The sequence below is a fragment of the Poromitra crassiceps genome, assembly GCF_964638095.1.
Source record: "Poromitra crassiceps genome assembly, chromosome: 18".
NCBI classification, from domain to species: Eukaryota; Metazoa; Chordata; class Actinopteri; order Beryciformes; family Melamphaidae; genus Poromitra; species Poromitra crassiceps.
Genome location: NC_139636.1, coordinates 35472 through 62718, shown reverse-complemented (window position 1 = coordinate 62718; position 27247 = coordinate 35472). Strand labels below are relative to the sequence as shown.

The 27247-nt window shown below is 43.6% G+C and overlaps 1 protein-coding gene and 1 pseudogene across 2 annotated transcripts; both read right to left on the bottom strand.

Moving 5' to 3' along the window:
• Positions 1-14247: 14247 nt before the first annotated feature.
• LOC310792434 (uncharacterized protein) lies at positions 14248-16104 on the bottom strand (the record flags this gene model as incomplete). Its single annotated transcript, XM_083654126.1, has 6 exons — positions 14248-14736; positions 14944-15054; positions 15147-15257; positions 15369-15455; positions 15623-15769; positions 15952-16104. 6 exons carry the CDS (start codon positions 16102-16104, stop codon positions 14533-14535), a joined length of 813 nt encoding a protein of 270 aa, XP_083510252.1. The 3' UTR covers positions 14248-14532.
• Positions 16105-19072: 2968 nt separating this feature from the next.
• On the bottom strand, positions 19073-25837 carry LOC310792433 (GDP-Man:Man(3)GlcNAc(2)-PP-Dol alpha-1,2-mannosyltransferase-like; annotated as a pseudogene). Its single transcript, XR_014553941.1, has 4 exons — positions 25793-25837; positions 23335-23501; positions 21450-21987; positions 19073-20547 (listed from the first exon to the last, which is right to left on the bottom strand). The product of XR_014553941.1 is annotated as a GDP-Man:Man(3)GlcNAc(2)-PP-Dol alpha-1,2-mannosyltransferase-like (transcript).
• Positions 25838-27247: the final 1410 nt, after the last annotated feature.

Genomic DNA, 27247 nt, shown 5'->3' with positions numbered 1-27247 from the left:
GGGCAATATATCAACATTATATTGTGATGTGAGACTAGATATCGTCTTAGATTTTGGATATTGTAATATCGTCGTTATACCGGCTCCTCCAGTCTGCATGTCGACGTGTCCTTGGGCAAGACACTGAACACCAAATTGCTCCCGTTGGTGTGCCAGCACACTGCGCGGTAGCCTGCCACCATCGGTGTGTGAATGGGTGAATGTACCTACTAGTGATGCGCGGGTCAGGTTTTTTTAAGGCCCGCCCCAACCCAACCCGTCATTGGAGCCAGCCCGCCCCGTTAAAATATCTGAAAATTCCGAACCCAGCCCAACCCAGCAGCCCGCGACGGCCAATTTAATGTAATATGTCTCCGGACGCAGGAGGAGCACAGCGGAGCTTCCAAGGTGTGCAAAGTAGCTAATAACTCTGTCTCTCTCCCCCCTCTCTCTCTCACATACACACACACACACACACACACACACATTTTAATTTCTTTATTGGATTTTCGATTAGAGACATTAATCGTATATCAAAACCCAATAGTAGCAAGAGTCAATGCAATACAATACAAGATCATGCTCACAATGTTATCTGTAGGCTATAGACATAGGCAGATCAAAAAAAGAAACATTAGGCTCTATGGGTATAAGTGACAACGTCTTTTCCAAATGAAATGACTGCCAATGATGGCAGACACAGAGCAGTACTTGGCCAACTGTTTTGCAGCTTTTTTTGCCAGTCCAGCAAGTTGGAGTCCTCGCACACACATTTTATGAACATGCCCCAGGCTACCAAATATCAAGACTAAAATTTTACAATTATACCCACATGCAGAGATGGCATTTGCAAGTGTTTGATATTTTAGCCATTTATAACTGAAGCATGTATCCATGTACAAATCAAAGGAACATCCAATTTCTAAAATTAAAACAGACTTGGTGGATTCATTGATCATGACAATATCCGGAGTATTTGGACAGCTTTCAACAGTATTGTTAAATGTATTGTTAGATTGGGATGAGGCAAACCAGTTAATTTGAACAGTTTTGTTAATGTGGAATTGTGTGTGTTGTCCAGTGGCACGACGCAGTTCTTTAGCAGTCAAATCCACGATACGGTCGTGGCGTGCCGTATACAGTCCCTTGAAAGCGGGGCAGCTGTTCATAATGTGCGCAACTGATTCCGGTTGCTGATTATTGTGCAGTAGACAGTGTGAATCATGTTGTGATGGGTACCAGAGGGCAAGGTTGTATTTGGTGGGCAGAACTTGTAACCGGGCTTTTATTGTGAATTTAAGAATGGATTCATCTATTATTGAGTTGTGTAGGATGGAATGGGACACAGTATGGTCAGCGCACGGCAGGCAGGCCAGCATTCCTTGTAGCCGCAGACCAGTCCAGCGTTGCCGCTGGCGGGTTTGATGGTGTTCAATAATGTCTCGTCTGCAGTTCTGGGGATTCAGGACCTTCGTGTTGTCCTCGTCAGTGCTCAACACCGCCCGCACAGAAATGCCCGTGTCAGTGACTACGGCATCACCAACCTCCACCACACGGTCCAGTGCGTTCGCGTCGCCTAGGCCTGCTCTGGATGAGTTGCGCTGCTGCTTTCATGTCGGTCTTTCTTCAATTAATCCATGGTCTTCAGATAGCGCGACCGACTACGCTTCCCCAAAGTGCGGATGGCGTGACCGCGCAGTGTTTCAAATGGAGGTAGCAGGTATAGAGAGGTAGGCACTAGGCAGACTACAGAAACAGTTCTTCTTCCCCATTTATTTTAATTACCTCATGCGCTCTCAATTGGCCATGTTGCAGTAGTAGGCTAAACGTAGTAGTGCAGCAGGTGCGCACACGGCTTGCAGATACGGCCAGACTCGCTGTCTGATTTCTTTTAATTACCTCATGCGCACTCAATTGTTCACAGCCTACTCACGTTGCAGTAAAGTTGACAAATAGATCACGGTCGAGTCTACAACAGAAAATCTGCGGTGGCATTATATGGACATTTCAAATAATAATTACAGCGAATAATCCTTCCAAAATGTTTGTTTTGAGAGCACATAGGCTACCTCATTGAAGCGTTTCTTTACTCCATGTGGCTATAGAGAGTGCAGCAGGAGTCTGTGTGATTGTGTGTACCTACGTGTGAGAGAGAGTTAACGTCTTTAAGGTTAATTACTCTGCGTGTTTCATTGCTCTAAATTATTTAATAATGTTGCTTTGTCACGTTCTGAGCCTGCCCCGCCCGCACCCGCGATATTTTCATAATTTGCCAACCCAGCCCGCCTGCGGGGCGGCCCAGCCCGCGGGACCCAGCGGGTTCTGGGTGACCCGCGCATCACTAGTACCTACTGATTGTAAAGCGCTTTGGATAAAAGCGCTATATAAATGCAGGCCATTTACCATTTATAGAATATGGCATAAGTGTTGTCTTTTCCTATAAGGCTGCATTACAGTAAAGTGATGTCATTTCCTGAACTTACCAGACTTTTCTAGTTGTTCCATTATTTGCCTTTACCCACTTAGTCATTACATCCACATTACTGATGATTATTTATCAAAGATCTCATTGAGTAAATCGTTTTTGTAAAAGCACCAATAGTCAATAGTCAGGGAAGGAAACTCTGTCTTTGCATTTTATACAGTTCTGTTGTAATAATAGTGCTTGTGCCGTCTCGCATGTGGCGTTGACTTACAACTGAACAACTACTACAAAGAGATATTTTGTGTATCGCCGTTCAGCCTAGAAAATACAAAGATGTGATTTTTGGTCCATATCGCCCAGCCTCCCTCTCTCTTTCTCTGTTTCTTCTGTCTCACGCATACATATTTACATCTTCGTGTTCTCTCTCTCACACACACACACACACACACACACACACACACACACACACACACACACACACACACACACACACACACACACACACACACACACACACACACACACAGAGTAAACGCCACTGGAATAATGATGGTAATTAATTCCAACTGTTTCCAGGGCTAAGCATCAGGTGGAGTACCTCGGGCTGCGAGAAAACATTCGCGTCCGGAGGGCCGGCTTTGCCTATCGCAGAGCATTCCCTAAGTTCCTGCAGAGGTGAGTCAAACATGTGTGTGTGTGTGTGTGTGTGTGTGTGTGTGTGTGTGTGTGTGTGTGTGTGTGTGTGTGTGTGTGTCGCAGCAGAGATGGGGACTTGCACTTGAGACTTGGACTTGAGTCGCACTTAAGTCACCAACACAGTGAGTTGAGACTTGACTTGAGACTCGTCCTTCAAAGACTTGAGACTTGACTTGGACTTGAGGTTTGGGACTTGTGAACAATCTTTATTTTTTATTTGTATTTTTTTGGTGCATTAACATTAAGGAAATGTCTACTAATGTCATCCAATCAACTGCACACTGTATTCTAATAGATAAGGAGTGAGGATAATACAGTACATGCTTTTAATTCCTTAGTTTTAGCTATGCAGTGTTCTAAGCAGACCGGATTGCATGCAGCAGATGATAGAACACTCATCCACAAGACTTGAGACTTGACTTCGACTTGTGACCAAAGACTTGAGACTTGACTTGGACTTGCAAAAAATGACTTGTGAGCATGCATCCCATTTCTGTGTGTTTGTGTGCAGGGTTGGGTAGGTTACTTTGAAAAAGGAATCCCTTAAAGTTACTTGTTACTTGTTAAAAATTGTACTTAGTAACGTAATCCGATTACCACTATTTAAAAGTAAAGTAGGGATTACTTTCAGTTACTTTTGGATTACTTTTTTTTTTTTTTATCCAGGAATGTCCCATTGGGATACAAGATCTCTTCTTCCAGGGAGTCCTGGTCAAGAGTCCTGGCTAAAACCCTTATTTAACTAGATGAAGCATGTTTTACCATTGATAACCAGATAAGAATGTTTATACCAACATAAGTTAAGGAGAATACAACAAGAGTTATTTTTAAGACCACTTTAATTTACGTTATGGGTATTTTTCATGATGTGGAGTGGAAGACGCAGCTTGTTGCTTTAATCTTGAAACACGAAGTGAAATGCTGTAAGCACTTCTGCCCTGTTGACTCCACCCCTGACCCAACTTGCTGCAGCTTTGCGCCCACATCCGTGAAAAATAGAAGCCTTGCGTATCTTTTTCGGAGAGCTCCGGATCGTCAGAGCTGGGACGGAGTAGACACGCAACGCAGCGGAGTAGGTGGGAGTTGACACAATGATTAGAGTGGAAACGTATCGGCTCCGAAGCCGTACCGCAGCGCAGACGGACCCAACACGGACTCAGTGGAATGTGGCCGTTAAGTGAAAGTAAAAACCTCTCGCCCCATGCCGACTAAAGCAGCGTTTTGTCAGCACAGGTATCAGGCGGATACATTCAATGCAGATTTTCCACTGCCTGGCAGCTCGTAAGGTTCAGCTGACAGCCCCACACAAGCCTTCCACATGGATTCTACTGAAAATATCATTTGGCGCTTGATCTGTCTAAACACTGAGCGAACGTAAAAGTGCTGTTGCTCCGCCTCGCTCGTCCTCGTCACAGTCAGTCACTGGCACCAGGCTACACCGTTTCTTGTTGTTATTTTGTAAAATGAATGAAGAGGCAAGGGCGAATGTAATCCCGCCTGTAACGTCGTTACTATACCCCCGTTACTGTAATCTAGATTACACATCTTAAAATGTACTGTGACAGATTACAGTTACAGTTTTTTTGTAATCAGATTACGTAACGGCGTTACATGTAATCCGTTACTCCCCAACCCTGTTTGTGTGCACGGTTTGCTCTAAGATCGTCCTGGGAGAGCAACATACATGTAACGTCTTCGTGCCTCCTGCTGTGTGTGTGTGTGTGTGTGTGTGTGTGTGCGCGTGTACGCGCATGCGTGTGTGTGTTCGCGCGTGCGTGCGTATGTGTCTGTGTGTGTGTGTTCGTGCGTGCGTGTGTCTGTGTGCGTGCGTGTGTGTTTGTCGTGTCCAGATATGCCATTCTGACCGCTGAGACATGGCCGCCCTGGAGGGGTCCCGAGCAGCAGGGGGTCCTTCACCTCCTCAGATCCGTCAACATGGACACCGACCAGTACCAGATGGGACGCACCAAGGTCTTCGTCAAGAACCCCGAATCGGTACTGAGCAGTTCATTGACTTGATGGATAGCAAACTGATGAAAATGAAATAGTTTAAAAAACAACATGAGGAATCATTCCGAACTGAAAATAATGTATATGTATGTATGTATGTATGTATGTATGTATGTATGTATGTATGTATGTATGTATGTATGTATGTATGTATGTATGTATAATGTATGTGTGCTCCACAGCTCTTCCTGCTGGAGGAGATGAGAGAGAGAGACAGTTTGACACTTTCGCCAGGACCATCCAGAAGGCCTGGAGGAAATACAGCGCCAGGAGGAAGTATGAACAGATGAGAGAGGATGGTGAGTTGTCAACCAGTTTTCAGGCTTTCGAATCTGCCCACTCCACATTTGGATAGGATGAACTTTTGTGGGGCGGGCAAATGGCAGAGCCAATGGCAGACCTCTGTGCTCGCGCATGTGTCATTTCATTCACGGACAGCTAGCGCTGTGAACGGACCTGTCCTCCTCTTTCTGCCTTCTTCCACCCCTCCCCTCCCTTCTCCTACCAAACACCAGCAGTGTTGGCATACTTCCCAGAGAGCATTGCGGCAGCATAACTTTTTACAAGAAAACAACCAAATCAGGCTAAAAAGTGTTGGATAGAAATCATATTTATTTTTAACACAACATGCAATTCTGGAATATTTACATTTACATACAGGACTTTCACTTGTAACAGATTGAAACTAGTATTTATAGTTGATTGATTGATTAATGGATTGATTGATAGTAGCTATATATAAACTATAGTATTTGTATACTGTGGTATTTCTACTTTTACTCATTTAGGCCTAAAAGATCTGAGAACTTCTGCAACACCACTGTCCTAATCGCACTATTCGAGTCACATCTTATGTCCCGGTCCATAACGTGTGTCCCTCCTTTGCCCCACTCAGCCTCAGACATCCTGTAGAACTCCAAGGAGCGGCGGAGGAACAGCATCAACCAGACCACCTGGGTCTGGAGCAGCGGCCAGAGCTGCACCAATTCCATGGCCAAGAGGGAGCGGGTCGACTTTGCCGACTCCGTCACCCAGTATGACCGCAGAGATTGTTCTAAGCTATTCTACCTATCATCAGCATTTAGAATTTATGGGAGTATTTATATATACTCGTAATAATGGAAACATGCTTAATTATGTGGGGCGGTTTAATATTGATCCTGATTCCAAACGGTTTATAATGGAGTTTAAAGTGATAATTATATTATAAATGGAATTTAAAGTGATAATTCTAAAGATTGGTTTTCTTGACACCTATCGTGATAAGTGATTCACTCCTTTGGTGTTGTTTTCTCACACTAATGGGTTAGGGTCTTTTTCACCAGCAGCAATTTGTGTCTAAAAGGCAGGAACACAGGTGCAAGCAAGACATTGAGGGTTCCCAACTTCCAATCCATTTAGGTGTTCCAGTGCTGGGGCACTGGATGTGCTTTCTTGCATCCATTACTTCCTGCCTTTTAGACACAAAATGGCTGAGGTGAAAAAGACAAAGACACTCCATGTAGACTGCAGCTTCTTATAATTCAAGCCAACTAAAATATCTTAAAAACTTCTCTAACTACTTTCTACAATTCTGTCAAAAAGTTGTAGCTGTCATAGATTGTGTTGCATAGTTGATTTCTCTGCTGTTGACAAAATGTGATAGTGTGAGTCGCTTTGGATAAAAGTGTCTGCCAAATGACATAATGTAATGTAATACTGCTTTCTTATATTTATTTCAGACAAATCGCTGTTGGTCTGTTTCAGTCAGCAGTTCCAAGGGACCTTGTCTTTGGTGTTTAGAACATGCAAAAGCTTTCATGAAATGGCCTTAGGTGAACCACTATTCTGGTATAATTAGCATTAGAGTGAAGCAAAACTGACATCAAAATATGGAAAAGTTATGGATTATTCCTTTAAAATTTACTTAATAGGAAATATATACTTAGGAAAGAGAAAAAACGATATGCTCGATGTTAGCCCTACCCCTTTTTGCTCAAGCAGGACACATTCCAAACCAACATCAGTAGTCACAAATATTGTTAAATAACTATGAAATATACCTGTGACAAATATAAATGGTAATTTAATTTCACAGTGCAAACATTCACATTTAAGGCACATGAGCCTCAACAGTGCAAAAACATAAGGCACATATAGATTAAAGTTTTGTTCATATTAGAAAATGCATCGCAGAAAATACAAGTAAAGTTCAACATTGTTTCTTTAAAAAAAATACTATCAAAAGCCTTATTATAAATGGCAGCACTATATCAATAAACTGCTGTTGATATTTTACATGTAGAAGTACAAAATCCTGTTGAGGTAGTGCCCTCTGAAGTCACTTGTAATGTTAAAATACTGAATAAACATCACTTTACAATACAGCAAAAAAACAAAATGCATCGCAGGACATTTCCCTCTTCAACTTTAAAAAGGCTCTGCAAATGCCATCATTAATACTCAGTATTAAAAAAAAAAAGTAAACAATCATCAAAGTTGAGATGATAATAAAAACAAAATCAGACAACAGTATGGCTTCCCTTCAAGGTAAAGACTTGCTCCGTCTTCCTTCGCCAACTCATTCCATGTAAAAGTGCTGCCAACATAAATTGATGCCAATGCGAGTTCTAAGACATTGGACAGTGACCGATGTGCAGCTTCACCCCAAAGATACCCTGAATCAAAACAGCTGCATTGTCCTCTAACACTAACCTCTACTCGAAAATCTTTGGTCATCATGGACCAATGTGTAACTGAACCCCCAAACTCCATAAAGAGCATACCGCTAAATTATATATATATATGAAATGCTGCTCAGGCCTTCCTCAGTGGGACAGTCTCCTCCTTGATGCCCTCCTTGGAGATGATACAGATCCGAAGAGCGTCTCCAGTGTACACATCTGCACGATAAAACCACTTTTCATGAAATAAATAAATATCTCTCGGAGCAGTCATCTCTCCAAGAGACATGATGAAAAGTCCTCTCACCTCCTTACACTTGGCCCCGTCGAACAAACGGATGTACTTGTCACACAGACAGCACTGATCACGGGTCCACAGCTTCGTCAGGTAGTGCGTCTGGGCAGCTGTGGACAGGGCGATGCCCCGGAAAGGTCCGGTGGAAACCACACCGTCAGACATGTCGTTGATATCTAGAAAGGACAAAAACAACCCCCTATTATAGCAGACGATTCAGTGGCGGTCATTTTTTTTTATAACTCCACCAGACATACAGTAATTAAAGAATAGAATACTTGTGGTTTAAAATGAGGCCACGCTCCCAACCTTTATATATTTATATATTGAGCTCTTGAGCTCTGAGCCTTCATCTACCTGTCACCAATGGGATCACATGGATATTATAAACATCATCAACAGCAAAACAAACAGGAAAATGGCGTGAGGTGTGTGTGACTGTTCTCTGCCAGCGATAAAGTAGTCAACTGTTCAATAGTCCACCACATGATTTCACCCAGCTGGCAAATCCAAGGTAGCCTGTCCTGCTGTGTAACTTTACTTAACTTTTATGTATGTACTGTATGTGTAACGGCGTTGTGTAGGTGGTACTTGCAGCAACCCATGTTAAGAGAAAGACTGCTTTTAAACGGTTGTTTCACGCAGCAGTATAATTTAACCACTCCGCCTAAACTACTGGCTTCCACAGGAGGACTATTATATCTTTGCATCTGCAATCGGACGTCAGAGACGGGTAGGAGAGTGTTTTGAACAGCCGAGTCCCCCAACTGACTTATGGAAGTTTGTGTGACGCTAGTTCCAGAGTGTATACGGAGAACATAGCGGAACATTATGGGGCTAGTATAGATCCATTTCACAGCAAACAATTTGATGCAGGAAGTAAAACAGGTATAACAACACACACACACACAAATGGTTAAATTCCGTTTAGGTGTTCCAGTGCCAGGGCCCTCATTACTGTTATTGGTTATAGGTTATACCTGCTTGCTTTACATCCTGCTTTACCACGTCAAAACGGTTGCTGTGAAACGGGCCTAACACTAGATAAGATGAGCTAGTTCACACAAATTGGCAGGTAGACAAGCTGTCGAACTTTCTAGGCTACATCAAAGTTCAAAGTTCGGCTCTCCAATTGCAGTTTGTTTTGTTTTGTTTTATTTATTTAGCACACATAAAAACAGTGCAAGGAGGGAACGAAGCCCACAGGGCTTGTACGGAGTTCCACCCCTATCAACAATCATAATCGTATAATCAAAATCATAATTATGTTCAAAGCGAGGAACAATCTACTTCCTGGTAATATTCAAAAAATGTTTGCAGACAGAGAAGGAGGTTATGATTTAAGAGGTAAATATAATTTGAAACAGCCGTGTGCTCGCACTACTCTTAAGAGCATGTGTATTACAGTCTATGGGGTGACTCTTTGGAACAGACTGGATGACAGGATCAAAGAAAGCTCTAGTATCTCTATTTTCAAATCTAATTTAAAAAAATATTTAATCAAGAAATACATTGAATCTTGAGTTACTAGGATTCTTACTGTTTTTTGGCAATGTCCTTTTTTCTTCCTGGTAGAGTATTACTGTGTTATTGGTGGGTGTATGTACCTGGTCTGATGTGTATTCTGTACATTAATATACATATATGTATGATATACATATATGTATAAAAATTATTGTATGTGTAATGAGGTTATTATGCATACAATGTATAATACAGTATATGGTGTACATGATGTAAATTATATTGTAATATACATTATGTAAAGAATTGTTCTATATTACATTGGATGGATTCTTGGATGCATTGGTTCAACACAGGTTGATATCAAAAGATTGGGTTTATGGGGTAATGTTGGATTGTATTATTGGGAATGGGTATTGATAGGGATTTGTAGGTGGATTTATGATGTATGTGCATGGGTAAGTTTGTGTACGTTTGTGTATATACATGCATATATATGTATGTGTATGCATGAGCATGTGGGGAGGAGCGTAAGAGGTGGGATAGGCATATAATATAGGGATGTATGATTTTGTTTATGAATGATTGGGGGGCTGGACTCGATAAGCCTAGGCTTCTTCCTGCCCCTTTTCAAACAGTTCACCTTTTTTATGTTTGCGTTTAGGTATTTTCCTTTTGATGAAGTCTATTAGACTGTTATGTTTACTGTTTTTTCACTTTATGTATTGTTTTAACTGTTTGAAATAAATGGTTTCAATCAATCAATCAATATAAAAAATAATCATATCAAAAAAATTACAAAGTTACAATAGGCTAACAGGAAATTAGTCTATTGACATCCCCAGGCTTGATGGTTGGATGGTTCATGTATGGATAAGATGCTTTTTAAAGAGTGAATGAGAAGCTATGGATCGGAGTTGAAGACTTAATTCGCTCCAGAGCATGGGGCCTCTATAAGAAATGTTGTGTTGATGACGATGTTCGAGAGAAAGGTAAATAGAGGTTATTATTGCTGTGTCTTGTGTGATATGAATGTATGTCTGAAGTGAATGTAAAGACATTTCGAAAAGTGTCGGGAAGATCTTGCTTTCTGTAAGTAAACTTGTGGATGAATAAACATGTTTGAAGAATATTAAGTTTATGAATAGGTAATAAAGAATTTTTTTTTTAAGTGGAGTAGATGGAGCATGTCTGTTGGAATGTGAGATGATTCTTAGGAACCTTTTCTGAATAATATACAGTTTGTTGAGATAGGTGGGAAATGTAGCAGCCCAGACAATGTTACAGTAATTTAGGTAGGGAAACAAAACTATAATACAGAGTTAGATGGGCTGAAGGATGTATTAAGGGGGTGACTTTTCTTATGTCCAGTTTCTCTTCCTCAGCGATAATAATACAGGACTTTCTACACAGGCAAAGTGGAAAACGTGCTAAAGAAGTAGTGCTATCAATGGCTAGTATCCACTATATGACGTGAGGGAGGGAGATGATCACGTCGTATGCCCGAAAAACAGTTCCGAAAGGGGCTACGAACAGCCACGTTTTTAAACGAGTTTTTGGGGATAATAACCCCGCTCGGAATGAAGCAGCATGGTTCTAAGGTTAAAATGGATTAACATTCAATTCTAACCTTGAGCCTTTTAGCTTCTGTTGCCATTTAAGTCAAATCGGTCTTGTCAGATGCCCGTCTTCTTCTTCTTCTTCTATTGATGTTTTATGGCGGTTGGCAAACAACTTTTTGTGCATTACCGCCACCTACTGGAGTTTGATGTCTTCTTTATATTGGAATCTATTTACAGTGTTCATCATGTATCATCACCCATAGTGCTCCCATTCACGATATATATGTCCATTCTACGACTCAGTCGGCGGGAACTCATCCCTCAGCGCCTTCTCAGATGCCCGTCTGCCTCTCGGGAAACGTTTTGGAGCATGCGGATTTTAATGCAGCTATTTTAATTTAGCAGCACATCCGGTTGGTACAGGTCAAAAAGTAGTCCGGTGGGAACGTCTGTTGAATCAATAGTTCTTGTTTAAAACCAAACGTGAATGAAATCAACTTTATTGCCATTTTAATATGACATACAATTGCAATATTTACGAAATGTATATTCAAATTATATCGTAATAGGAATATAGACAATATGGACAACTAATACGGTTAGCGTGTAACGTGCTATTTAATTACCGTATGTAATGTGTTTGTCCAGTCCGGTAGGTGGCGGTAATGCACCTCTAAGCTGAAGAAGAAGTGACAAAAGATGGCGGCGTCCTTGATCAGCACTCCAATGTTGTTGGTAAGGAAAGTATTTTATAGTGGAAATCTCAGTGAAAACATGTTAACAGTACAACCACATAATTTGTTCAAATGTGGCAATTAAATTGTATATAATTCCTGCTCACTGATCCATTGTTGTGTGCGTGCGTGCGTGCTTCACTTTGGGGGTTTTCTGTTCTGTAAAAATACATGTTAGGAAATGATAGCTTTCAGTTTTAATATTTTTGGGGGTATTCGCCCACAAGCTCCAAGAAAATGCAATTCTATAACATCAAAATGTAATGGCTGAGATTGTTCTAAGCTATTCTACCTATCATCAGCATTTGGAATTTATGGGGGGTGGGTGGGGGGGGGGGGGGGGCGGTTTAAATATACTCGTAATAATGGAAACATGCTTAATTATGTGGGGCGGTTTAATATTGATCCTAATTCCAAACGGTTTATAATGGAGTTTAAAGTGATAATTATATTATAAATGGAATTTAAAGTGATAATTCTAAAGATTGGTTTTCTTGACACCTTTGGTGATAAGTGATTCACTCCTTTGGTGTTGTTTTCTCACACTAATGGGTTAGGGTCTTTTTCACCAGCAGCAATTTGTGTCTAAAAGGCAGGAACACAGGTGCAAGCAAGACATTGAGGGTTCCCAACTTCCAATCCATTTAGGTGTTCCAGTGCTGGGGCACTGGATGTGCTTTCTTGCATCCATTACTTCCTGCCTTTTAGACACAAAATGGCTGAGGTGAAAAAGACAAAGACACTCCATGTAGACTGCAGCTTCTTATAATTCAAGCCAACTAAAATATCTTAAAAACTTCTCTCACTACTTTCTACAATTCTGTCAAAAAGTTGTAGCTGTCATAGATTGTGTTGCATAGTTGATTTCTCTGCTGTTGACAAAATGTGATAGTGTGAGTCGCTTTGGATAAAAGTGTCTGCCAAATGACATAATGTAATGTAATACTGCTTTCTTATATTTATTTCAGACAAATCGCTGTTGGTCTGTTTCAGTCAGCAGTTCCAAGGGACCTTGTCTTTGGTGTTTAGAACATGCAAAAGCTTTCATGAAATGGCCTTAGGTGAACCACTATTCTGGTATAATTAGCATTAGAGTGAAGCAAAACTGACATCAAAATATGGAAAAGTTATGGATTATTCCTTTAAAATTTACTTAATAGGAAATATATACTTAGGAAAGAGAAAAAACTATATGCTCGATGTTAGCCCTACCCCTTTTTGCTCAAGCAGGACACATTCCAAACCAACATCAGTAGTCACAAATATTGTTAAATAACTGAAATATACCTGTGACAAATATAAATGGTAATTTAATTTCACAGTGCAAACATTCACATTTAAGGCACATGAGCCTCAACAGTGCAAAAACATAAGGCACATTATAGATTAAAGTTTTGTTCATATTAGAAAATGCATTGCAGAAAATACAAGTAAAGTTCAACAGTGTTTCTTTAAAAAAAAAATACTATCAAAAGCCTTATTATAAATGGCAGCACTATATCAATAAACTGCTGTTGACATTTTACATGTACCGGTAGAAGTACAAAATCCTGTTGAGGTAGTGCCCTCTGAAGTAACTTGTAATGAATGTTAAAATACTGAATAAACATCACTTTACAATACAACAAAAAAACAAAATGCATCGCAGGACATTTCCCTCTTCAACTTTAAAAAGGCTCTCTGCAAATGACATCATTAATATCAATAAAGCAGGACACATTCCAAACCAACATCAGTAGTCACAAATATTGTTAAATAACTATGAAATATACCTGTGACAAATATAAATGGTAATTTAATTTCACAGTGCAAACATTCACATTTAAGGCACATGAGCCTCAACAGTGCAAAAACATAAGGCACATATAGATTAAAGTTTTGTTCATATTAGAAAATGCATCGCAGAAAATACAAGTAAAGTTCAACAGTGTTTCTTTAAAAAAAATACTATCAAAAGCCTTATTATAAATGGCAGCACTATATCAATAAACTGCTGTTGACATTTTACATGTAGAAGTACAAAATCCTGTTGAGGTAGTGCCCTCTGAAGTCACTTGTAATGTTAAAATACTGAATAAACATCACTTTACAATACAGCAAAAAAACAAAATGCATCGCAGGACATTTCCCTCTTCAACTTTAAAAAGGCTCTCTGCAAATGCCATCATTAATACTCAGTATTAAAAAAAAAAAGTAAACAATCATCAAAGTTGAGATGATAATAAAAACAAAATCAGACAACAGTATGGCTTCCCTTCAAGGTAAAGACTTGCTCCGTCTTCCTTCGCCAACTCATTCCATGTAAAAGTGCTGCCAACATAAATTGATGACAATGCGAGTTCTAAGACATTGGACAGTGACCGATGTGCGGCTTCACCCCAAACATACCCTGAATCCAAACAGCTGCATTGTCCTCTAACACTAACCTCTACTCGAAAATCTTTGGTCATCATGGACCAATGTGTAACTGAACCCCCAAACTCCATAAAGAGCATACCGCTAAATTATATAAATATATGAAATGCTGCTCAGGCCTTCCTCAGTGGGACAGTCTCCTCCTTGATGCCCTCCTTGGAGATGATACAGATCCGAAGAGCGTCTCCAGTGTACACATCTCTTTCTGCTGCCGAGATGAAGACGTCTTTGACCAGCTGGGTCGCCTTTTCCTGAGTCAGAGGAGCGTGCTGCACACCCTCCATGTTCTTCAAATGGGGCTTTCTAGTAGTGGTTGAAGCATGGCACTGGCCGATCCTCCAGCCTTGTAGGTGTCTCTCTGGTAGGAGCCCACTGGGTCAAAACTGTACACTGCTCCCTTGCCCTCCTCATCCAGTCCTGGTCTATGAGATGGTGAAAAGCGCTGCTCTACTGGCCCGGTGTATTCTGTCAGTAGGGCACACAGCTCTGAAATCTGCAACAACACCAGGAGGAACAGACGGCTTAGTGTGAGAATATTACAGACATGACACAGAATAATAGCGAAGGCGCAGCAGGCTCAGGCCTTATCACAGCAAACTATATTTGCTGCAGTGATCAATCAAACTGCAGGCCTAGGTTATTGTCTAAATTGTTCTAATGTCAACAATGAGTAAAATTAGTTGTGTTGTTTTAAGCTCACCTGTTTTTCCTTTTCTCTGGAGAGTCGAGTGTACCCAGTGATGTACTTCAGAGCTTTTTCCTTCAAAGAGCCGATCTCATCGTCATTCTCCTCCAACTGCCAAGACAGCATCTGTTTTGAAGTGGAGCTCATGATTAGCAACTGGCCAACCAAACATACTTTAAATACTGTTCAATAAAAAAATAAAGGTTGTCTCCATCTACCTTGTTCTGGTATTTGGCCTCCTCCAGTGCTTTTGTCAACTTCGCATTGGCCTCATTTGCCTGGTGGAGCTCGTGATACATCTGCATATTGTTGGCCTCCAATTTGCTAACCTATTATTGACATTCAACAATTAAGTAGTTAGAGATATGCACAAGAGAGAAAAGTAAAACTTCAAAGTGTGTTGTGTTCAGTGGGGACTGTGTGTGTGAGATCATGCTCACCTGTGCCTTGTAGTCCTCGATCTCTTGAGCATGCTCCTGCTCATTTGTATGCAACAGGTCCATCGGCTGCATGGGAGGCGGGGAGAGCTGGACAGGGAGGAACACAAGTGAGTTGGACATATTCCTCCCTGTGAAGGCAGGTCAACAGGTGTGTGTGTGTGTGTGTGTGTGTGTGTGTGTGTGTGTGTGTGTGTGTGTGTGTGTGTGTGTGTGTGTGTGTGTGTGTGTGTGTGTGCGAGAGAGCGTTCCCTCACCTCCAGATTGAGTGCTTGTTCCTCAAACTGATTGATGCACTTTGTGATGACGGTGAGGTTGTCACTGACGCAGCTACGTTTCAGCTGCTTATGGCTACACTGGATGGCTAGCGTCCTCAGGCAGCTCTTATGGCACGACATTGAACACTGTAGTGTGAACACATGAAGAAGAATGACAGGTTTTTAGGCAATCACGGAAAGTATTTTGAAAGTGCGTGCATGCATGCAGTGCAATGACGAACTGCACGATAAAACCACTTTTCATGAAATAAATAAATATCTCTCGGAGCAGTCCTCTCTCCAAGAGACATGATGAAAAGTCCTCTCACCTCCTTACACTTGGCCCCGTCGAACAGACGGATGTACTTGTCACACAGACAGCACTGATCACGGGTCCACAGCTTCGTCAGGTAGTGCGTCTGGGCAGCTGTGGACAGGGCGATGCCCCGGAAAGGTCCGGTGGAAACCACACCGTCAGACATGTCGTTGATATCTAGAAAGGACAAAAACAACCCCCTATTATAGCAGACGATTCAGTGGCGGTCATTTTTTTTTATAACTCCACCAGACATACAGTAATTAAAGAATAGAATACTTGTGGTTTAAAATGAGGCCACCCTCCCAACCTTTATATATTTATATATATTATATATTTTGTCCCCACTGGCTAAAAAAATGAGGGCATTAACAAAAAATTTGCAGCACTAGGAAAAAAGTAATTAGTGCATAAAGTTGCTAAAGCACACTGTGAACAACAGGTCTGTTTGTGTGTGTTTTTCGTCATCTTCTTCTGGAAACTAGGTGCTCAGTGTGTTAGAGATGGAGATTACATTAATTGAATGTAAATAAAATAATCAGAATTACAGTTGCACCAAGTGAAATAGTTAATTGTATGCAAGTTACAACTTAAATGTTACACCTACCCCTAGCTAGATGTCCTCTGTAAAATAGCAGTGTTGGCACGGTTTGTATTAACGTTTGTAACTTGGCACCATGTCGCATTGAAATGCCATATTACTGGACGACGAGGACGTTTGGTGATTAACGTTATTGTAGACGTTACTATCTGTTTAACATCCATATTGATACTGCGTAGCAAAGTGCAGGTTGTTGTAGCCTACAAAATGGCGTTTTAAAAACAATAAACACGGTGACACAAATAGTTATTTCTGAGGATCCTAACGTCTTATACGCAAAAGTAACAGTTTAAAAATGATATAATTGTCTAGGTACTAGACGTGACCGGTGACCTCCAGGCCAGGGGGTCTGTCCTGGCTCATGGAGACCGACTATTGATGCATAAAATCGGTGCTGATGCGACGGGTGCTTGGTGCACTCTCCTGGCTCATCGAGGCCGAGTTTAGTGCATAAAATCCGGGTAGCCGCCTACAGGTGACTTCGGTGGGGATGAGAACACCTAGCTGATTGACGCAGTTACTGATGGACACAAGTCCCCTAACGCGGGGCTAACGTTAACTCAACTCGCTGAGCTTTGCAGTACCATCTTCTACGGCAGTCCAACCCAGCCGTTACATTGCATCGACGACTATAGCGAGTTCTAATGTTGTGGTAACGTTAGCTGGCTTCACCTTGCTGTTCCAAGTAACTTAGCTAACGCTAGCTACAACAGCTAAGCTAACGCCGTTGCATTACATCTCATTAGCTAGGTGCCGTTTGAGTGTGTTTTGTTTCAAAAAAAGGTTTTTCAAATGGTTCACCTGTCTCGGACTCCTGCCGGCTGGTTCGTGCAGCCGTGAAGAAACGAAGAAACTTGATTTTCAATGATGCAGGCATCTTCAATATTTAAGAGCAGTTCACCTAAGCACGTCTGTCTTCAGTAACAACTCCACTCCTACTGAGATTAGCACGTCTGTCTTCAGTAACGACTCCACTCCTACTGAGATTCAAACCGAGATGCCCCGCCCCCTACGCCTGCCCGTCAGGTCACCTGCCGCGAAAGACAGCGAGCGCGAGCCTGTATCCCCCAGTGTTGCGTAGCAACAATGCTGTGTGTGTTTGTTTACTTTTGTTTTGCGCGTCGCTGTATCTAACGTTAGCTAGCGTTAGCATATGCTAGCGTTATGCTACGCCAGCTCCCGTTGATGTTTTGATCGATGGCATTTCAAACTAACCTCAGACGTCATGTCAACCCGTGTTAACGGCTTTTTACTGTCTGGCCCCGTCGTGGTGAAGCTGCATCAGTCTGAATTAGCATGTGTCCAAACTGCATTCAAAAACATGCAGTTCTAGCTCTGTCTATAACGTTAGCTGTTAGTTACAATGCATTCTGTCTGAAGTAACAGTGTTGGCACAATACATAGCAGACTGAGCTGGGTGATGACTTCAAAAACTCTCATTGATGTGTAAAAGGAATGGATTATTTATTGTGCAAGTAGACTTTACATAATGTTGACTGTACTGAGCTCTGCAGGCAGGTCAATTATCAGACAGAAAATGTCTCCCACGTATCACCATAAATGACCCTGCTATAGATTATGTTATAATGACTAAGTCCAGCTGGCTGGGTATGCAAGGATAAGATGTGTATGTGTGCAATTAATCTTATTTGTTTTTTTAATGTGGGTGTTGTGATGCCCTTAGAGGCTGTAACACCAACAAACTTGACTGTGACAGATCGTTGACCTCAGTCGTTCATTTCAACATCAGGCCAATATTGATCATCTGGTGCCAGTTTGAGAAGAGTACGGTAGATGAGCCCAGAACAGGATTTTACTGCAATTACAGCAACTATGAGAATCAAATGGAGTAGAAAAGGAATGTACTATACTGCCCTTGGAATGTACTGAGCTTTCTTCTCATGTATATTCAAATACAGTACATCAGTCTATTTACAAGTACAGTGAACGGGTATGTTTTCGGAACAATCATCAATGTGCTGTAATTTCCCCCATTCCCATTAGATCAATAGCAAAAATACTTCACATTTTGGGTATCAGGAAGTTTAATTTGTTCCCCCAAATCCTTTCAGTCAGTGATCATCACATCATCACTGTTGGCAATTGTGATGTCCTCAGTGTGACATCAGTGATGTCATAAATCACTGATGTCACACCCATAGACATTGTAACACCGTCAGTGATGTCATAGATCCTTCCCTAATGAGGTTATAAATTGGACGACTGTGGGATCCTGGGTGGCTTGGAGCGGGCCACCGAGGGTACCAGGGCGAATCAGAATGTAGTGAAACAGTGAATGGATAAATCCAGGAGGCGGTAATGCAACATAATTTGGATCCCAACTGCCCTAAAACACATCAGAAGAAGGATTAAGCGACTCTTGCTCATAGCCCAGCCAATACAGCCTGAACCTGCAGCAACAGTATAGGGCATCAACCAAGCCACCGAGTCCAACAACGGCGTTTTTAACAAAACTGGGAAGACGCACAAAGAAGATGGAATGTGCCTTGTCAAAAAAAAAGGGAGGGGGGGGGGCAGCAGTATAATAGACACATACAGTACATGTATGACTGGAGATCGAGATGTAATTATGTCATCATAGGAAGTGGTTCTCAAACTGTTTTGGCTTCAGTACCCCCTTTCCTTGATTTCTGAATCCAAGTAAGCCTTTACCCGACTACAACATTTTGCTTAGAAAAGTGCAGCAGAAAATGATAGCATATGATGCAATGAATGAATGACAAACCCACCTTTTCAACATTACAAAATAGGAAATAGAGTGAAATACACTGCTCAAAAAAATGCAGGGAACACTTAACTGTCACAGTATAAGACGACTGGGGTCCCAGCATGAAGAGTGTGGAGATGCCGTGATGAACGTTCTGCTGCCATCATCCAGCATGAGTGGTTTGGTGGTGGCTCAGTGATGGTCTGGGGAGGCATTTCCTTGGAGGGTCGCACAGACCTGGCTTGTTCCCGTTCGTTTTTTCGAGCAGTGTTTGGGATTTGTGCCTCCTGAGCAGATTTTTTTCAACGTTTCATTTATTTTCACGATTGATTTGGAAATTTTTCCATTTTCCCTTTTTCTCAAATACCCCATGTAGTTACTACCTTGTACCTCAGTTTGGGAACCACTGTCAGGAGAATCTCTTATTTACTAACAGAACTACAGTATGTCTACAGGATATAGCTGAATGTAGCTACATAAAAAAAAAAAAACTTTCTGACAGTTTCTGACAAAACTTTGATAAAGAGCTGATATTTCCATTGCGGCCTATACAGATATAATCAAATGTTAGTAGTATCAGAGTTATATTAATCTCAAAAACAAAAGCAAAAAATAAATAAAAATAAATGTGGGGCTGAACTTAAGTTAAGATCAAATGTACTGCCTCCTTTTTCTCTTTCAAAATGACCTTATTGGCTGTTTTAATTCATGAACCCGAGCCGTCAACAAAGTTAACAATCCATGTGTTAGTCGTGTCAACATGCCTGTCTGGACACATCTGATCTGTGCCACATACACAGCCATGTGCCACATACACAGCCATGCCAACAGCCTGCTCACACTTGGATATGAACAGAATATCAGATTTTGTCATTGCCCTCCTACAGTGTGAACGCAGCCTACAGCCAGTATAAGTGCTTCTGATGGTGTAGGCGTGCCTCGGGTGGCCGATAGCCACAATCAGGTTAGCTACACACAAAGATGCAGTGCTCCTCTCATCGTTCAAGCTTCCCCATTAAAGGCTCCATGGCGGCCAGGAAGCAGGCTTCAAACTCCTGGTCTGAGAAGGGAGCCGCCGACTGGCGGGCCGGGTACTGCGTCGGATCTGCAGCCTGGTGGCAGGTCGGCAGGATCCTGTCCATGGCCTCCGCGTAGCTGTCCTCGTCATCAGGCCAGGAAGCCCGTCTGGCCTCCCTCAAAGGGCACCACGATGTCCAGCTTGGGCCCGCCAGACTTGTGGGCAAGAATGACGTTCCCTGCGGCCATAACCTCCCCCACACCTGCAGGGGACAGCAGAGAGAGGAGCATCTTTTAAAGTGAAAAATGTCAACTGAAGATGTCAGCTCTTGGACAACAGAGAGGCCTGGTTGGATCATCAGGTGTGACCCATACATTACCAGTGAGATTAATGATCATTATGGGTGCTTCTAGCTGAGCTGTGATCAGATGGATGTAACCTCTTGTGATGTAATTGCAGAAAACATGTCAGCCCCCACAATTGAGGCGATGCCTATCGATAGTAGCGCCACCCTTGGGCCAATAGTGACTGTTTGAAAATGCTGAAATACAGTAGTGAGATGCATCTGTGACCAGCAGTGTCTGAAAAATTCTGTCAGGCCTTTTTTTTTACGAATGCCAGAATAAAGCAATGATGCATAATCACATTAACGTTGATGAAAATCTGATCAGTGGGGACCAATAACACAGTCGAAACAATATTCTTTTCTTTTTTCCTTAAGCTTTTTCACCCATTTTCTCCCCAATTGTACTTGGCCCCTGCTGTCCCGGTCGTTGCTCCACCCCCTCTGCCGAGAGTTGTAGACTAGCACATGCATCCTCTGATACACGTGCAGTCGCCAGCTGCTTCTTTCACCTGACAGTGAGGAGTTTCACTGGCAGGACGTAGTGCAGGGGGGATCATGCTATTCGTTCCCCCAGAACAGGCGTCCCCCAACCAACCAGAGGAGGCGCCGGTAGTGCAGCGACCAGGACTCATACCCCCCACCAGCTTCCCACCCGCAGACACAGCCAATTGTGTCTGTAGGAGTGTCTGACCAAGCCGGAAGGACAGCTACCGGGAATTGAACCCGCGTCTCCACGGTGTTAGGCGAGTGCTTTTACCTCGACACTACCCAGATGCCTACAACTAAACGATCATTCTAACCACTGTGCAATATATTACCTGTCCCAAAGTGCTCGTTCCACATGGTGTGCAGGCCGATGGTGGCTCCCCCCAGCTCTCTCTTCAGCTCTTCAAAGAGGATGTTCAGTTTAAAGCCAGCTCCTGGCACAGGCCCCGCAACATCCGCACCCTATCCTCGTCCTCCTGGTTCCTGCATCCGCCGATCAGTACCCGCTTGAGCGCCTCGCTGCCCCCCGGCCCCTCTCCTCTCCTGTCCAGCAACTTCTTGAAGGCCCTGATCTGCAGCCGGTGGTCCTTCTCGGGCCTGAACTGCCCGACGGACACGATGGAGCTCCGCTTCCTGTCCCCATCCTCCTCCAGTGGGATGTCCAGGAAGGCGCTGGCGTCACAGGGCGGGTGGTGCGGTTGGGGGCGCGCCACAGTTGACAGGATGTGGTCTAGGGTCCAGGAGGAGTTGACCATGACGAGGTCGCTGCAGGAACCGGCCATGCCGTACAGCAGGGCCAACAGGCAGTAGTAGACCACCTTGAAAGCACTCAGGAACAGGTTGTTGGAGATGTAGCATGCGTTGTTGAACCTAAGACAATGGCAGGAGAGGTTAGTGAGCAGCAACGTGGTTGATGGTGATGAACTCATAAATTGTCTGAAATGAGACCAAAAGCCACCAAATTCTAGTATTTTCTTCTTGACATTTTTGCACAAGCTTGGGCTGAAAATAGCAGCAACAGGCAGGTCTGCTTGTAAAACATCGATCCATGTATCACATTTTAATGGGGCAATAATTCAATAAGTCCCTCATAGGATAAAATTACAATCTAGCCTATCCCGTCTGTGGGGGTTGATAGGGTTGCTGACCAATACCAATTAATTAGCAATAATTGGCAATAATAATCCAGTAATTCAACAAGATTTAAGATTAAGGGTTATATTCCCCTCAAAGTTTCAGTCGTGTATCAAGCGCTTCCATCATGTATGATAAACAATCACAACCTTTGAATGTGCAACATGTGACCCAAACTAAAGTTAAGATGGAAGCACACATGCTTCCTCCAATACATGTGTAAGCTGCTGCTTTTCACCTGACAGTGAGGACTTTCAGCAGCAGGACGTAGCACGTGGGACGATCCCGCTATCCCCCCCCCCAGTTCCCCTCCCCCCGGGTGACCCGGTGAGAGGAGGCACAGGAGGCACTAGTGCAGCGACCGGGGCACATACAACCCCACCGGCTTCCCACTCAACGTCTGACCAAGCCAGAAGTACCGCTGCCGGGAAGTGATCCTGGGTCTCCGTGGTGGTAGGTTTATACTGCCTTATATGTCGCCCGTGTGATTTATGTGTTTTTAAGCTCTTACCCTCCTATTCCACTGTGGTTTCTACACAAATGGTAAATAAACTGCCTCTGACTGATGTTTTGGTGTTACCTGGGGTTCCACCCCCCCCCCCTCCCCCAGCAAATTGATGAATAGTTCAGCTCTTTTGCTCGTAGTTTCACCGTTATCTCTCCATCTACAGTACAGATAGTCATGATCATGGAATTATGGACAAAATCATATGATTGAATCTATCTGACAATACAAAATATTCTCAGATTTGGGTACAAGAGACAAAATCTCATCAAATGTGGGTCCATGGCCCTCATGTGGACTAAATTAAGGGTCCTTGATATGAAAACGGTTGAGAACTGTTACTAGTTACTTACTACATAGCACCAGTTGATCTGGCAGAACATTGGGCAACAATCTATGTGTTAATAATAATAATGTGTAGGCCTAAATGGTTGAAGCTGAAGCAATTGCAGTTATTTGATTGTTATCCTGTCACTACCGACCGAACACCACCCCTTACCCTGCCTTTTAGACACAAAAAGTCCTATTTGCAACGTTATCAAGGTGTGGGTGTCAGCTGGATGCTAAACGACAGTTACCAGAACAAGGTGTCGAGCGTCAGCGGGACAAAGATGCTATGAATATGCAGCGGCCTCTCCCAGGCGAGCAGTCTCTGCACCCACAGCAGCAGCGGCTCGTACTGCGACAGCCAGCCCTGGAGACGCTCCCGCAGGCGGACCAGCTCCGGGTCACCGTCCCTCGCGGCCTACTCCGAGGCCCCGGGAGGGAACAGGCCAGGGCCTCCAGGCCGACCGAAGAGTAGTGTCATGTGGCCTCCTCTCCGCTCGCCATGTTTTCTCTCTCCTACTTTATTGTTGTTTTTGAGATCACGGGGACCAGCGTCAAGCCAGCCACAATACAAAACGGGGGTTTTCCCCTGGTTATTGCTTTCAAAATAAAGGCATAGCCTAATAATAATGAAACTATGTAAAAAAAAAAATACTTTGAAGGGAATATTGCTAATTTCCGGCTGTGTTGGAGTATATATGTGTGTATATATATATGGCACCGCTCGCCATGTTTTCTCTCTCCTACATTAGGTGTTGTTTTGGAGATCATGGGGACCAGCGTCAAGCCAGCCACAATACAAAACGGGGGTTTTCCCCTGGTTATTGCTTTCAAAATAAAGGCATAATAATAATGAAACGATGTTAAAAAATATATATACCTTATACTTTGAAGGGAATATTGCTCATTTCCGGCTGTGTTGGAGTATATATGTGTGTGTATATATATATATATATATATATATATATATATATATATATATATATATATATATATATATATATATATATATATATATATATATATATTGTAACGTGTTTGGGTAATCTAAGTATTACCTGTAATGTGATGTGCAACATAAGTGTCTCAACGGTAGCTAGGAACTAATGTGTGTGGGTGTGTTCCTAGGGGAAACGGGGTATATAGGACCTGCGGCCGCTGTGCCGCGGGGAATCAAGATACGGAGTGAGCGAGACCGGTTGTTATGTGTAGAGCTAGCTGTGTGAAGCTAGCTGCTAGGAGCTAACGAAGCCTGTGAATAAAGACCCTGTACCAACTACAACTCTCCGTTCCTTGGTGTATCAGTGATACGCTACATTGGTGTCAGCAAGTGAAGCGGTAGCGCCTCTGTTTTCGGTCGAGAGGAGAGAGTGAGGAGGAACAGCGGAGAAAAGTTGGAGATCAAAGGCTCGAGCGACCTAGCTGTAGCGAGCTAGCTGTGTGAGCTAGCTGCTACGAGCGCCACGTGTGATGGCGCGTCTAGAAGAAAGCCTGTCGGTGAACGGGAGAGAAGAAGGGCTGATGACAGAGATCAGCTCGAGGCTGGCGGGCATGGAGGCCCGGGTGTTGAAAGAAGTCAGACGGCTGGTGGAAGGAACTCCTGCCTGGGCAGTGGAGGTATTGCGGACGCTACGAGAGGTCGCGCAGCACGGAGAGAAGTGGACGGAGGAGACACAAAATAGACTGTGTTGGAACTGTGGAGAACCGGGCCACGTGGCGAGGTGGTGCCGAGGCGAGCCCGGGATACGGACCGGGTATGTGGGACAACGATATGGACAGCAGGGAGCCTGCTGGGCATGCGGCGCGATGGGACATTTAGCCAGAGAATGTCAAGAAGCTGTCGGGGATTGGAGGACAGCGAGAGAGGAGAGACAGGTGAGGCTTTGTTGGGCTTGCCAGTCGCCTGGACATTTGGCTGGAGACTGCATTAAGAGTGTGAACGCTGGAGGAGACACACAGCCGGGGGAGCAGCCCGAGCAACAAGCAGTGGAGCCGCCTGAGCAACAAGCGGCGGAACAGCGGGGCAGTATAGAGCCGATTGTTCTGGGCAGGAAAGGGACTGTTGAGCCGGCCCAGGCTAGCTGCTCTGTATGCCAGCCAGTGGTGGGGGAGATCGCCATCAGCGACGAGACCATCAAGATAATGGGAATCGTTTTGAACAGCCAGAGGGAAGTGAGCGACATCACCTGCAATGCTGTTACAGTGGGGGGAGCGGCACTCGTGTCCCCGGGGGAGCGAGAGGGGTCAACGCTGGAGGAGCCGGCCCAGCCAGGCCGCTACACAACCCCCACGGCTGCGCTGCAGAAAGTCGAGGTGGAGATCGACGCCGATGGTGTCCGCCCTGCTGTCCTCAACACGCCGCCCCCGGAGGGAGCGGGACGGGAGGACGAGCGAGTGCAAGCGGTGGAGCCGACAGACGAGGAGAGGCACATCACGCATGTCAACGGGGGTGAGTGGAGACGCAGACAGATGGAGGATGCGGATATCGGTCCGGTGTATGCGTGGGTGGCGGCCGGACGCCGGCCCCCTGTGGAAGAGATTCACACATGTTCCGGGGCCACAAGGGGACTGTGGAACATGTTTTCGGACCTGCATCTGGGTGGAGATGGGGTTTTAGAGAGAAAGGGACACGGGAAAAGCGGGACTCAGTGGGTTGTACCCGGTTGCCTGCGAGAATTGGCACTGAAGGGGGCGCACGATGGACCATACGGTGATCGGGGGCCCGAAGAGACACTCAGCCTCCTCCGTAGACATTTCTATTGGGGCTTGTGATAATTGAAATGTGGGTTGAATTTAAGGAATGGAAAAAGAAATGGAAATGGTGGTGGTGGAACGGAAATTGAAAGTGTGCTGAAAAATAAGAGGCAAATTGGGGGAATGCAAAATGTTGTGGGGTGGTGTGTTTTGGTACAGGGGGATATGTTGGGTTGTGGGTGTTAACGTGGGCGTTAACCTTATTGTTGGGTGAGGAGTATGTAACGTGTTTGGGTAATCTAAGTATTACCTGTAATGTGATGTGCAACATAAGTGTCTCAACGGTAGCTAGGAACTAATGTGTGTGGGTGTGTTCCTAGGGGAAACGGGGTATATAGGACCTGCGGCCGCTGTGCCGCGGGGAATCAAGATACGGAGTGAGCGAGACCGGTTGTTATGTGTAGAGCTAGCTGTGTGAAGCTAGCTGCTAGGAGCTAACGAAGCCTGTGAATAAAGACCCTGTACCAACTACAACTCTCCGTTCCTTGGTGTATCAGTGATACGCTACAATATATATATATATATATATATATATATATATATATATATATATGTGTGTGTGTGTGTGTGTGTGTGTGTGTGTGTGTGTGTGTGTGTGTGTGTGTGTGTGTGTGTATATCATATAGGCTATATAGCCTATATATCATATATCATACTGTATCTAATTTAATGCCTGTCTAACTGGGACTGTTTGATTGCACTTGCAACATTGCGATTGCCATTAGTTATCTTCCTACTTCTTATCCCTGTATATTGATGTAACCGCTACGCTGCATACAAGACAAATTCCTCGTATGTAAACTTGCATACTGTGGCAATAAAAGTGATTCTGATTCTGATATATGTGTGTGTGTGTGTGTGTGTGTGTGTGTGTGTGTGTGTGTGTGTGTGTGTGTCTCTCTCTCTCTCTCTCTCTCTCTCTCTCCAAAACCACAGCCACAAATTGGCATCGACTGCTTGCTTGGTCACAGCAATGCATGACAAAGGATTACAAAGTCCCGCCCTCACCTCATTCAAACAAAGCCTCACAACCCCCAACCAGAGCAATCTAGAGAATGATGGATAATAGCTCCAACCAGCAATACTCGAAGAACGAACAGGCCCCCCGAGATATGCAGCACCCCCTTGTCCTTCTTAACCCAACAAATGTAGCCTAATCATTTTATGATTTTATGGTTTTATTCTATTATCATTTCAACCCTCATGGTGAGTTTTATAGCCGGTTAATCCTGGATTGTATTATAACGTTTATAAGGTTAATTTTATGATTTTATTCTATTATGTTAACCCTTATTAAGAGTTTTATAGTCGGGCAATCCTGAAATGTAGCTATTATAACCAGGGCCGTAGCTAGCTATGAGGACGGGGAGGTCCGGACCTCCCCTAATATTTCAGCCTGCCAAAAAAAAA